Raw genomic sequence first — 13,546 nt, 5'->3', positions numbered from 1 at the left:
GTCTTCCTCCTGGTCCCAAAAGTTTCAGTGGTCTCCATTTGTAAAATAGAGATGGTGGTGGTGATCTTCTTTCATAAAGGTTCTGGTGAAGAGTTAAACACTTCTGTATTGAGTGATGACACCAAAGACAAGGTGAAAAAGCTGACATTTCTTTTTCTTGCACTGCTAAGCATATAGGCGTTACAAACTCCCACCTATTTGTTCTGTGCTGGAAACTGCGTCTCTGTTTTGGGAATAGGAGGAGGTTGGTCAAGACTGTGTTCCTGCCAGTGCTTTCATTTAATTTACAGAATCACAGGATGTTAGGTGCTGAAAGCAACATCAAAAGATCTTCATTTTCATAACCTGAAAGGCTGGAAAGGTCCCATCCAACCTGGTATTTTGTGAATCTATGAATCTAGTCCAACCTCCATGCCAGAGCAGGATCACTTAGAACAGGTCACACAGGAACATGTCCAGGCAAGTTTTGAATGTCTGCAGAGAAGGAGACTCCACCACCTCTCTGGACAGCCTGTTCCAGTGCTCTGTCACCCTCACAATGAAAATATTTTTCCTTATGTTCACATTGAACCTCCTCTGCTCCAGCTATCTGTTGCCCCTTGTCCTGTCACTGGACATCACAACAGAGCCTGGCTCCCTCCTCCTGACACTTGCTCTTCACTTATTTATAATCATTAATGAGGTCAACCCTCAGTCTCCTCTTCTCCAAACTACAGACCAGTTCCTCAGTTTAATATTCTAGTTAAATTCAGTCTACTTATTCGGTGGATTTAACTACTGGGTTCTGTCCTCGAATTCACAGGGCACTTTCTTAAAGACTTATGTAGTGTGGTGGTTTTAGGCTATTCCTTTACAATTTAGTTACAGATTTTGAGCAGAAAAACAGAAAACCCTAAATAAATCACTATTGGGCTGATGAAGGACAGGCCATGCTTGATGAACCTGATCTCCTTCTATGACAAAGTGACAGAAGGAAACGCTGTGGATGTTCTTTTCCTGGACTTAAGTAAAGCCTTTGACACTGCTTCCCACAGCAGCCTCACAGAGAAACTGGGTGCCTGTGGGTTGGATGAGTGGATGATTCATTGCATGAAAAACTGGATGGATGTCCAAACCCAAACAGTGGTGGTGAATGGAGTTGCACTTGATGATCTTAAAGGTCTTTTTCAGCCAGAATGATTGTATAATTCTATGAGTATCCCATTAATTTAGGGAAGTGAATTCCTTTGTGTATCCTGGTGATCTTAAGCTTTTAAAGGTACTTTTAGTCCTTAGTCAGATACTAGTACACTTACTTTGGTTAACAACTATAAAATTTAGTCTCTCTGAAAACTAAATAAAGTCCTGTATTTTCTAAATATAATTAAACTATAATCCTTAAGACCTCTTCATGTACCTTGCATGTGGATAATGTGTTGAATCACAGAACTTGTTAGTTGTACAGTTATCTGTCAGACAGTACCATATGCTGAGTGTTTTTTTGTATCAAAATATACTGATCGCAATAAACAGCATTCGCTATGTCATTTCATTCTGTGCTGAAAGCATTTATAACACAATATGCCATTACTGCTAGATGGAGGATTTGATGGTATAATTACAGTAGGTTAGTGTACAGTGGCAATCCCCCATGTTTCCTCCCAGGCACTCATTTTGAAAAATCCAGTATCTCTTTGAGGTGATATAGCAACCTTTTTCCTTAGAGAGCTCTTCAAGACTTCAAAAGTAGAAGCATGGGAAATAATATTCAACTGTTGGTCTTAAATTGGAGTCCTTTAAAGCAGCAGAGTCTGGTATGAATTGGTGGGCTTCAGTTTAACAGAATGATGTTAGCTACAAAGTTTGTTTGTATATATAATTTTGTGGGGAGTCATATAAATTTAAATACACAGTATTGCTTTATGTAAATATCATTGTTTGCATGCTCTGTGATTTTTAAATGGAGAAGATGGAACCAGGTTTACTAATATATTTGAAACATAGCAACTTACTGTTTTAAAGAACAGTGGAGTATCCTGCAGGAGAGACTGGCAGTGAGAGAGTCTTATGCAGAGCAGAATCTTGAGATCAGATAATCATGTTGGTTTGGGTGATGTCTATAATTCTCAAAAATTAAGTAAGTGAAAAGATAACTTGAAAGTTTACAATAGAGTGTGATCAGAGGAGAGCAAAGATTGGGAGGGCTTCACATAACACCTGGCAGAACTAATTTAGCTGGACAAGTTTGCCCCATCTGTCACTATATAGGCTTGAAAGCCCAAAGGGTGGTTGAGGTTGGTTGTGTGATACTTTCTTCTTCAATTTAGCAGTTGATATTTTAAAGTTTTAATTTTTTAAGGAATCTAAAGACTACGTAAACTGACTAATGTGACAGTCCTGGGACTGAAGCTGAATCATAGTGACAAAAGGGATATTTACAGCTTTTGTGATCTATATAGCAGTTAGTCCTTACATTGTTAGGACTTTACATTTTCATTAGCTGTGGCCAATGGATATTCAGCATCAACAAAGTTTTGTCTGGCAAAGGCAATTCCTATTGAAAAGTAGACCTGTGCTCACATATTTCATAATGCTAGTGTTTACATTAAACTTATTACTTTATGTTATAGGAATTCATTAAGGGAGGTGATCAAATTTCACAAAATTACAGACTGGTTGAGGTTAGAAGGGATCTCCAGAGGTCATCTGGTCCAATCTACCTGCCTAGGCAGCAGGGGCTAAAAAGCAAGGTAAAAGATTAGGCAGAAACAATTGTAGATGTAGATGGGGAAGCAGCAGAGTGACTGCCCAGATCTCCAGACTGGTATCCCTGGTTGTTCTGAATGCAAACTATGCAAATGGAAACTGTCACATCTCCCTGATTGCTGTGATGCACAGAAAGTGAAGCTGGGAAGTTGAACCACATTAACCAGCACTGGAGTTATATCATCAGTTGCTGCTACATTGTTCTGCAGTCCATGTTTCACATAAGTCTAACCAAGGGATATTTTTACTTTGCTACTTCTACAGCACATTGCCAATGTGCCGTTTTTCCTATCCCCAGGCTTCATATGATGCTTAGCTGGGCCATAGCATCCCTCCTGTCATAAAGCCTCAAGACCTGGAACATCTGCTGTCTTTGACTCCTTCAAGATATATCAACTTCTTCCTATCTTATTTTCATTTGCAGTACTTTGGCATGTAATAAACTGATAGAACGAAAGGAAAGGCATGTACATCTGTCAAAATTGCCAACATTTGTGGTTTTGTTCAATGTTTATTCCTTTGCTTCTTGGCTATTGATCTACTTTCAATTTCACTTTGTATTATTTCAGATGCATTGAGAAAAAAAAAAAAGAGAAAGGATTTCATTATCTCTGGGGATGATTTTCTGGGACTGAGTAGTTTGAATAGCTGGACAGTGATTTCCAAAGTATTGTGCTAGAAAATGTCAGCAAACCCTTGCAAAGCACTTCCAAAGTACTCTTCTTTTGTTTTCTTAATAGCAAAAATTCAAAAATTTAAATGTTTTCAAGATGTTGTAAGATTACTTAGTTTTATTCATTGATTTCACAAGAATTGCAAATTCTGTCCAAAAAGGCTGACATCTTTAGGCTGAAACTTTACTGGAGTAGACTTGATATAACAGAGAGCCTGGAACAGCTTCTTGTGAAAGATGAGGGCAATCAAAGATGTGATGGCAGCTCACTGGCAATTTTTTTTTAAAAACTCAAATCTGTGAAGCCTGACATGGTGTGCTGCTTCCCTGCTGCCAGATAAGCGAACCTGGGAACCAGGGATGCACCTGGAAGACCTGCTTGAAGTGGGGAATTCTCCTTTACTTTAAACATTGGATGTTGCTTTAAAAATATACTGTTGTTTTAAAGAAGAGGGGGGAAAGTGTTTGAGAATGCATAGTTTCCTCCAGCATGGTATATTTTCAGTATATAGTCAAAAGAATTAGTCTGAGGATTCTTGAATGTGAAAATCTTTCAGGTTATTGGTTTTTTTTAATATACAGCAACCCTTGATAGAAAAACTTCTCAAATTTGATATCCCTGTAAATTAGCAATATTAAAATCTTTCAGAGTATATCCAACTAATTTCCTTTGTGTGGCTTTGGAATTGTCTGTGTTTATTTGCTTTCTAACATACAGTACTTGCTTAACAATTCTAATGATATGCATGTACATTTGTAGTTTCCTTTACATTTTAGAAAATATGCCAGGACTGTACAATTTGGTCACTGAAATGGCATTCCCTCCAGCAGCTGCAGTGATCACTGCAGTTGTAATATCACTGCCTGGCCTTTTTCTACCACCTAAGCTTTTTCCTTGTCAGGAAGAAATTAGAAATTAGACATTTTGAGGCCATTTGGGATTCATATGTTGGTATAAAGATGGACAGTCTAAAATCCATAAACGTAGGAAAATGTATTTAGTATTTATCATCTGTGAAAGTATTCTTTTAAATGTTTAAAGTTAGATTTCTGTGCTATAGTAAATGTGAACATTGCTTACCACCTAGACTTGGGAAGCTTGGCATTTGGATCTGCAGAATCTAAATTTCCCTGGTTTGTTTTCCATTAAAATTAAATATGTTGCTTATGTATGTATGAACAGTAAGCTTGAAGCTGAGAATATATAACCAGTGACTGCAATAAGCAACCAGAGGGAATGTTGTGGGCCGAAGGTGCTTGTTTATATATATATCAGGCAGTATACATCTGCATGTGACTCTCTATTTTTTACTTTTTAAATCATACAGAATCAGTATGCCATACATTGCTGCTGACAAATGGCAATTTCTGACTTCCCAGCAGAACTGGGTTTGGAGTTAAAACTGGGTTCCTGAAGCCTTATCTGGTGGAATTAAATAGGAGTTTCCTAGTAGGTGTCAGTGGTCCAAGACTTGACACTGATTTTATTGTCATGTCCGTAAGAAAAGGGAGATGTATTGGGAGGTCAGGGACTGGATGGTATTGGTGTCTGGAACTTTTGCCAAGTCTTCACTGAAATGAAAAGTGGTTTATGCTTAGAATATGGACCACAGGAATTTCTGGGTAACACATCTGGGTATTAAAACCACAAGTGGACATTTAAAGCAAGCTGCATTTTGACCAGGAAAAAAAAAAAAAGAAAGAAAGAAAGAAAGAAAGAGAAATTGAGCTTTAACATTTTTGATGATTATTTGACTGTGCTGCAGCCTTTAGACTGCTAGATATTTGAGGTCTTGAATATTCAGTATTTCAGTCAGCACAAATTAATAGAATAAGATGTAAAGTGTTTCTACAGCATGAACAAAATTACTTGGGTTTTCTTTAAAGTTTATTTAGCTTTCACTGAGAGCATAGGCACAACATCTGTGTTGATCTCTGTGAATGTTAGAAGGCTTCCTTTTCCTTCCCTTTCACTTTGCTCAGATGATTTATTTATGAGGTCGTGTTTGTGTGGAACAGTTGATTTCTTTTATAGAGAAGTAGAGGATTTTATCAAATGCTCCTGCTGGGTGCAGATTCGCACCCCTGCAATGGGGAGTTAAGGCATTTCAAAGCAATTGTATTCTGGTTAAGACAAAATTATGATAGAAGGCGTTTTGGGTGCTTGCACGTTTTGGGTGTCACTTGCAACATGTTGGATGCCACAGATTAGTTCTTCGTGTCCTTTAATGGGAGAGAAAATGTATTTGATTTTTGAGCTGTCTTTCTCTAGATAATACATAAAATACTAAACTTCCATGTTTTTTGGCAGAAAAAGATAAAGACACAAAGCAACAGCTTTGAAAGCCAGATGCATTGAAATTAAAAATGCAAACCCCATTTCTAACAGAATGTGATTGACCATTGAAAATATAAACAGCCAAGAGAACGGTAATTTCATCTCTTGATGGCCTCCAGTAAAAACTTTAGTCAGACAAAATTTATGCCTTGGTTATTCCTGAATTCCCATGATAATTGTGTATTAGTCTGCAGCTGCATTATGCAGGAGGTCACATGATATTTGTTACGACCTTTTTCGATTTAAAATCAGAAACTATAACATGAGCCAAATTGAAATCAGTGATGTTTGTATTTGTCTCTCCCTTCACTCACAGGTACTACAGTGCTACCATTTTGCAGATGTCAGGAGTTGAAGATGACAGGCTTGCAATCTGGCTGGCTGCACTGACAGCGTTTATCAACTTCATTTTTACTCTTGTGGGAGTCTGGCTTGTTGAAAAAATGGGTCGCCGGAAGCTGACACTCGGTAGCTTAACAGGTGAGTGTGTGGTTAATGTATTTTATTTTCCTCATAATTATTACCAACATTAAAATTTCAAGTGCCATTTTTTTCAAAGTAGTCCTCTTTAAAATAACAGTCTTGATCCCATATGCTTCCTGAAATCATATAGCTTTTCAAGACTAGTAGTAAAGTACTGCAGCTAAATGCTTATTTTAAAAAGAGATTTGGCATGTTATTTTTTTCAGGTGCAGTTTCTCCTTCAGGCCATGTTTGAGGATGTTTTTATTTAGCTTAGTTATGCCTTTTTTCCCCTCCAGCTTGGAACTTCACAGCTGGTTAATTTTTAAATCTCATGTGTGTATATGTGATATGTAATTTCTGATTCATAATTGGAATTCATAATATCTTATCCAGAAGTACTGGACAAAGAGTGTTGCCATTGCTGCACTTCTTAAGTAATGCAGTTCTTTGCATAGTTATCTCAAATACAACATAGTAAGTACTTTGTCTGTGATTTTAATTGATCTTCTGTATGAGAAACTAAAAGACAAAATTCTTGTTTTGTACATTTTGTCCAAATAATGAAACACCGTAACTCATCACTTGGAAGCAGGAAAAGGCAGAGTGAACAGTCTTGCCTATGCTTAGCTGCATCATGCTGTTTACCCAGTCAGTCCCTGCTTGCTCCCACATTATGTGCTTTTTCTGTCTGAAGTGACTGATACGTTCCTCTGAGTGAATGTTTGAGAGGTTCAGACATTTTCAAGAGCCAGGTTTGGAAAAGAGAGCTCCTTTTGAAATAATGTTCACAAGTGCTTAGCTGGGAAGGTTTCACATCTCTGTATTTTGTTCTGTTGTCACTGTCAAGGATCCAAACTTCTATTTAATGCAATGCAACAGAGTGGGGGACCACCTGCCGAGTCGCTGGCCATCTGCAGTTAATCTGGAGTTAATCTACACTTGCTGTATATGAATGCATATGTATATAGGCAAAACAGTTATGGCACAGTGCACACCCTGTGGCACAACGGTTTGATACACAGTAACCCAAATCTGTAAATTAAGACATGTAGAGGCAATTTGATATTTCACGTTATAATAAATTTGATATTTCAGGTTATTTGATATTTCAGGTTATAATAAATGTTTGTCTGGTGTGTTACCATTTTGATTTGGAGTCAAGAAATCTGAAGTGTTTATCGTGGTTCATGTTCAGAAATGTGGTCATGATGAAGGAGATTGGAAAAGCATGCTCCTCACATCTTAAAAGAAATAAAAATCTCAAATCACTGCTGCTGTCACTGTTGTATATCTCCAGAACAGTTTAAAAACATCTTCCCTATAGTTTCTTCTATGCCTTCTGCCAGGGAAAGGTCTTTCAGAGTGGAAAGGCCCCACTTCTGCACCTCTGTCTATATTCAATGCATTATCTCCCCTGTGGTTCTTGTCTGGTCTTGTTGCCTTTCTGCCAAGTGGATCTCTTCTAGCACTGTGCAGGTACTTCTGCTTCTTGAATGCTGGTTCTCCTTTATCCTCTATTGGAAATGAGTAGGGTATTTCTTTGTGTTTGGCCCAAATAGCCTCATATGTCTGGCCAGCCTCTTAGGACTTTCTTACTTATCTGGACCCAGATGCCCACAATTATTTTTTATCCAATCATTGAACACTTTTTGACTCTGGTTGACATATGCTGAGGTCATACATTTGAAATGTAGATATAAATGTCTGTTACAAAGCATATTAGCCATAGAACAAAGGGATATGACACAGAATTTATAAAGGAGCATCATGCAGGTAAGGTTATTGGTTTATGATGTTGGGACACAAAGTAATTGGTAAAAGTGATCTTTCTTTTGTGGTGGGTTGCTGACTGTCCATTTGCAGTGTCTCTTGACCCATGCTGCACTGTTTGCTGTGTTCTTTATCATGCAGTCCCTCCTTAAGGAAACTTCAACTACAGTAATGAAATCATATGCATTCTCTCTGTACTATTTAGAATTCTTGTATGCAACATTTGACTCTTTGAGGCAGTGGCGAATATGATGTGTCTTCCTTAGCAAGAAGACTGTTTAATAAAATGATAATTACTGAATCTGCTGATGGATTTCTTTTCCATGATGAGTTTTCTCATGAGATAAACATACTTTACTGCTCTACTTTGGTTTTGTGTTTCTAAGGGCATCGACTTTCAGCCTGAGTTAATGTTGGCTGTTTCTCTGGTGTTTAGAGAAGCCAGGTATGCCCCAGTCTCTCATTACATAAGATGAAGGCAGAAGTATTGTCATTGCCTGCTGCTGTAAGAGTGTGGGGCATTTTTGGTAAAGGTTAATTGTTCTGAGGTTTGTTAGATGAAAACCTACAAGAATAATCAGTAGACAGATAGTAGCACTAATATTCTGATTAAAGACAACATACTGTAATTTAATTTTGTAAACTTGTGCAGGTTTTCCTGCTTTCTGAATTGTCCTTTGGGAAGGACAATTTTGCATTTAATTTAATGTATATTTGTAATTTCCAAAATACTGGCAACTTGGAAAATTGACCTTTTCAGATAGATTGAGAAGCATCAGGAAAATTGTAGTAAATGGCTTCTACCAAAACAACTAAACCCACACCTTTTTAATTCTCTTTACTACAGTTACTGATTGCTGATTCCTCTCAGTTTCCCATTCATTTTGTATCTTGCATAGTTTCTTTATCTTTCTTTTGTTAATTTTATTTTAGCTAGTTGCTTTCTTCAAAGCTGTTGAGAAACATGTATAATAAACTTAATTTGCCAAGTTACATATTCAGCACTTTTCCAAAGAAGTGAAACATTTGCAGAAGTACTAGAAGTGAGTGTTAGTGTATTTGGTTAACTTCAAAGACAGACAGAGCATATTTAGAATGAGTATCAATAAGATTTTAGGCCCTTGTAGCAGGAAAGAGTTAATTGCAGTTTGATTAAAAGTACCCAGATTCCTGTTCGTTCATGCAGTATTCAGTTCCATATATTAAAGAGAAGTCTGAAAGTCTCAACCTGTTAATTTAATAATTAGACATTAAACCCAATGCAGTTAATTTTAACTTCTTACCTTCTCATCACAACTCCTTAGCAAATGCTGTGTGCCTTGCTTTCCCAAGCATGGTTTAGTTCAATAGAAAATTATTTCATGTGTTCTGGAGAAAAGTATCACATTGTTTTTTATCTGTATTTTTAGGTACTGCTGTAGCACTCATTATCCTAGCTTCGGGATTTTTGCTATCAGCTCAGGTCTCGCCACGAATCACACTTAATCCACCAGATCCTTCGCATCAAAACTCTACCTGCACAAAATACAGGTGAGATCTTCTTGAAGGTTGTTTCCAGCTAATGAAGTTCTACAATTTAGTAATAGACAATTAATCACAAAGTCTAATACAAGGAACTGCCTAAATACTTAACATCAAAATCCTAACTTCCCTCAACAGAGAAAATGGTAGTCTTTGCTTAAATGCCCTTGAATAATCCTTTGCAGCTTTTTGACTAAATAAGGTGGTTAAGCATCAAATTCTTCACTTAAGATCCTCCTCCATTATATCATACCTGCTGCAAATTATAGTGAATACAAAGTCAAGAATATTTTAAAAGTTGTATGTAAAAATACTTTCTGTTGTTCATCTGCTTCTAGATTTGTCATATATGACAGCTGATAACTCTTCAGGAAGGTGGGTTCTTTTTTTTTGGTTGTTTTTCTGAGCAGAGAAAAAATAATATTCAGGTATTTACAGACCAATTAACAATTTTAAAAAACATGGGGTTTTGACCATCGTTTCAATAGTGGTTAGAATATGTGCTTTCCTGTGCTTACTTGTGTGCAAAATCTGTTTTACATGTGTTTGCAATAGAGATAAGTATCAATAAATAAGAGACATGCTTCCTAGCAATATTGGCTAGAAATGTGGTGCATGTCTTTTCATATGCCAGCACAATGTCTTAGGTGAAAGCTTCCAAGGGTCTGAAGCTTTATAGACCCCTGGGAAGAGGATAGAAGGTCTTCAAAAGAGTGTAAATAGATGATAGTAACCGCAACACCAGATGCTACCAGATACAAGGATGCCTACATGCAAACCTGTGTATTTTTAGTTGTTGTCTACTTCAGAGTCAACTATATTTTGCAGTTTTTGAGATGTGCCTGTAGAGCTTTTTCAAATAGCAAGTGGTCTGATTAAAAGATGCAAAATGATGGAAAGAGTTTCCAAATGCTGTCTTTTCAGAATAAGATTAACAGCAGGATGTCAGAAGGAATTGTCTAGGACTTAACTATTTAGAAAGGATGTCTGGAAAGCACAGATGCATTATTGGCAGAACTCATGATTTGTTATCTACTAAAGCTAGGTCATTCTCTAACCTGAAACAGTATAAAATCTGAGAAGAAATATGGTTAGTCCACCTTGCAAAGTAATGAAAATTCATTCAACACATTTTTAGTTTTCTGTTTAACCACAGCTAGTCTTGAAGGAAATACAGGCTTGCTGTGACTGGCTCAGTGTGCACTTCTGGGCAAAATCATGAAAAATTAAAGCAGGTAGTTCTAGTAAAGGCATGTTGTGTCATGAATTATGGCAATATTTTAATCTGTCATAATTTCTGTTTCTGACATGATGTGAGCAGAAGCAGATATGATAGAAAATCAAAAGGGACTAGAAAAGGGTCTAGAAAATTTGCAGATAAAAGCAAACATATAGAGGGGGATATGAAATAATGGGAAATATATGTGAAAATTTATCTGCTTCGATTTTAATCTTATAATATACCCTGGTAAAGAGACACAAAAAACGGGGGAGTTGAAACTAATAAATAGGTGCAGTTGCCCACAGATCACAGAACTGGGCTGCAATACCCACTATTAAAAAAGATGTAAAAATCTTGAAACATTTGTATGATTTATAACAATTGTCACACTTCTGTATCCAAACTTGTGTTTGGGATTGTAATTTTCATGTCTCAAAACATCACCAAACCCTGACCTTGGCAGATCCAGAGGAAGAATATTGCCTCAGCATCATGAATATTGGTGTCCATTATGGGAAGTGATATCAGCCACTGAGTCAGTAGCAGGAGGCCTCAAAATTCCAGCCAAGGAAGCAGTAGGTGAAAGAAATAGTTTGCTTTTGGTGCAGGTCAAGGGACAAGAAAAAAAAGAATAGATTTTCTCACCAGGGAGGTCTCCAGAGGATTTTAGTTTCAGCCTGCTTTTCTGCCAAGCTCCTTTGCTACACATAGAGAATATATATTAATTTATTCCTCTAGCTAAGTTACTTCTGGAGGAGATGATACACAGCCATGTATTAAACTTGGAAAAGTGGCTGTTCAAGATGCAGGCATGCCTGCTTTCTGTGCATATGGTCAGTAAGCTAAGTTGAAACAAAAAGGGATTTGTCATCTGAAAGTAGATGGTGTCTTCACCATTCCAAACCAAAGGAAAATGAAAGGTTGGGCTATATTTTGCTCTCTCTCTCTCCTTTTTGGCCTGGAAGATATTCCACATGCCAGTTGTGGAGCTGCATGAAAGAGAGTCTCAAACTTAAGGATTTGGAAGTAAAAGTCTGCTCTGCATAAGGCAAATCTTCCATATTTTCTATGCAAGAAATGCATATTTTCTCATCTAAGACAAATGGCATTAAATGAGCTGTACAAGTAGCCACTATGTTGTATAGGAAATGTTGCTGTAAGGATAGTTAGATAAGCAAATATAGCAAAACAAAGTAAAATGGAGTAACTTAACGGCAATGATATCCTGCTGTTTAATCTGCATTTTAGCTTGCTTTAGTGTAACTGCTCGTTTCTCATGTCGCTCAACATTGCATCTTGCAAGCCTCGAAGAGGTCCCAGAAAGTTTTGGAAAAGAAAAAGACTTTGGGCCTTCAGCAGATGAACAAATAATGCCATCACTCTGTAGCCTCCATGTTTACTTTTAAATATGTATGCCTACACGAAGGCGGCTCATAGTCTCCTTCATCTGCACAGTGATGCATTGCTCCTCTGAGATGAGGTATGCTTAGAGGCTAAACTGATTTGCAACTTGGTCATCTCAGCATATGGAGGAGCTTCCTAAATAAAACCTGTATTTGTCATAGACAAAATGTATTTGTATGTTATAAAAACATCAGTAAAATATATTTTGCTCACAGAAGTTTCACTGATACTGAACAGGATAAAAATGCTTTTATGTTTTCACATCTGTTGGGTTGGGATAAGTGTGGGTGTCCATTATGGAAGCCTTAAGAGGTACTTCAGACAGGTTACTTGTACATGCTTGCAGAAAACAGACCAGTAAGATGGACTGCAAATATCAAATAAAATATTTTCATTTGGTAGAGAGACATATCATAGCTGATCAACAGCCAAAAAATAATCTGTAAGTCAGAGAGAAAAAATGTAATCCTCATTCACAATGACATCATAGAAATAATGCTAACTCTACTAGCATTTCTGACCACTGAAATTCTCTTTTTCTCCTCACAAGTGGAAGTGAATGGGTGTCTTATTAAAGAAAGGCGAGGTGAATGCTCATCTGTTTGTCATCCTGAAATCAAACTTCTTTTTCACACTCAGCCTGTGTAAGGTTTTACAGATGTTTGCAGTGGGACCACTTCTCTTAGTCTCTTTAGCAGCTGTGATCATGGCCATAGAGAAGTTCAGAGGAAAATTTAAGAGTACAAAACAGCATAGTACCAAAATTTGTCCTCTTAAAAATTAAAAGATAAGCTAGCTGTCCCTATAAACACTTTCCAGGTTTTACTGGAGGCTTGCCTGGTTCTGGAAGCAGTGCACATGCACTAGTTACCCTGATGCCTTTTCCCAGTCTTTAAAGAATCAAAGCTGTGACTGTCCCACTCTGCCTTTCTGTGGTACACTCACCCATTTCTGGAAAACAGCCTTTGGCCTTTTGCTTTGTATTCTTGGTCTTTTTGTCTCCTTTCTCTCTTACTGCACTCTGAGACTTGGTCAGTTGTAGAACACATATTATGAACTTGTTCTGCTTAAGCAATATTTTTTACCTTGGCTGCTATAATAAAATGGTAACTTTTGTGTTGACCACAGATTAACCCTGAGGCTCATATCCTAGGGGAAAAATACCTGTGCACAAGAACTATCATGTTCCTTTCCAAACTCTGTGTCTTTGGAGTTTGATTAAAGTTAATAGCAGCAGTGCCAGCTGTGCTGGGCACACAAGGGCTCTCTTGTTCAGCTTTGAATTAGTCATCCTCATGTGGTTAATGTTCCTAAGCTCATTGCAGAAATACACACCACTGACATGAAGGCACCAATATTTAGTACTCTTCTTACACAGCAATCTTACAAGATTGCTGATGGGCAGATG

General features: G+C 37.4%; 1 protein-coding gene across 1 annotated transcript in view; it reads left to right on the top strand.

The window, feature by feature from the left end:
• The window catches only part of SLC2A13 (solute carrier family 2 member 13), a 133,506-nt gene that overhangs the window by 88,791 nt on the left and 31,169 nt on the right, over positions 1-13,546 (top strand). The window contains exons 5-6 of the mRNA XM_068166699.1: positions 6,073-6,236; positions 9,401-9,521. Of these exons, the coding sequence (XP_068022800.1) occupies positions 6,073-6,236; positions 9,401-9,521 (285 nt within the window). The remainder of the gene's footprint in view (positions 1-6,072; positions 6,237-9,400; positions 9,522-13,546) is intronic.

Source organism: Melanerpes formicivorus, unplaced genomic scaffold (assembly GCF_026170545.1).
Source record: "Melanerpes formicivorus ecotype bairdi unplaced genomic scaffold, bMelFor1.0.p_v2 SCAF_3, whole genome shotgun sequence".
NCBI classification, from domain to species: domain Eukaryota; kingdom Metazoa; phylum Chordata; class Aves; order Piciformes; family Picidae; genus Melanerpes; species Melanerpes formicivorus.
The sequence above is the reverse complement of the archived record's forward strand: the minus strand, read 5'-3'. Positions and strand labels throughout refer to the sequence as shown.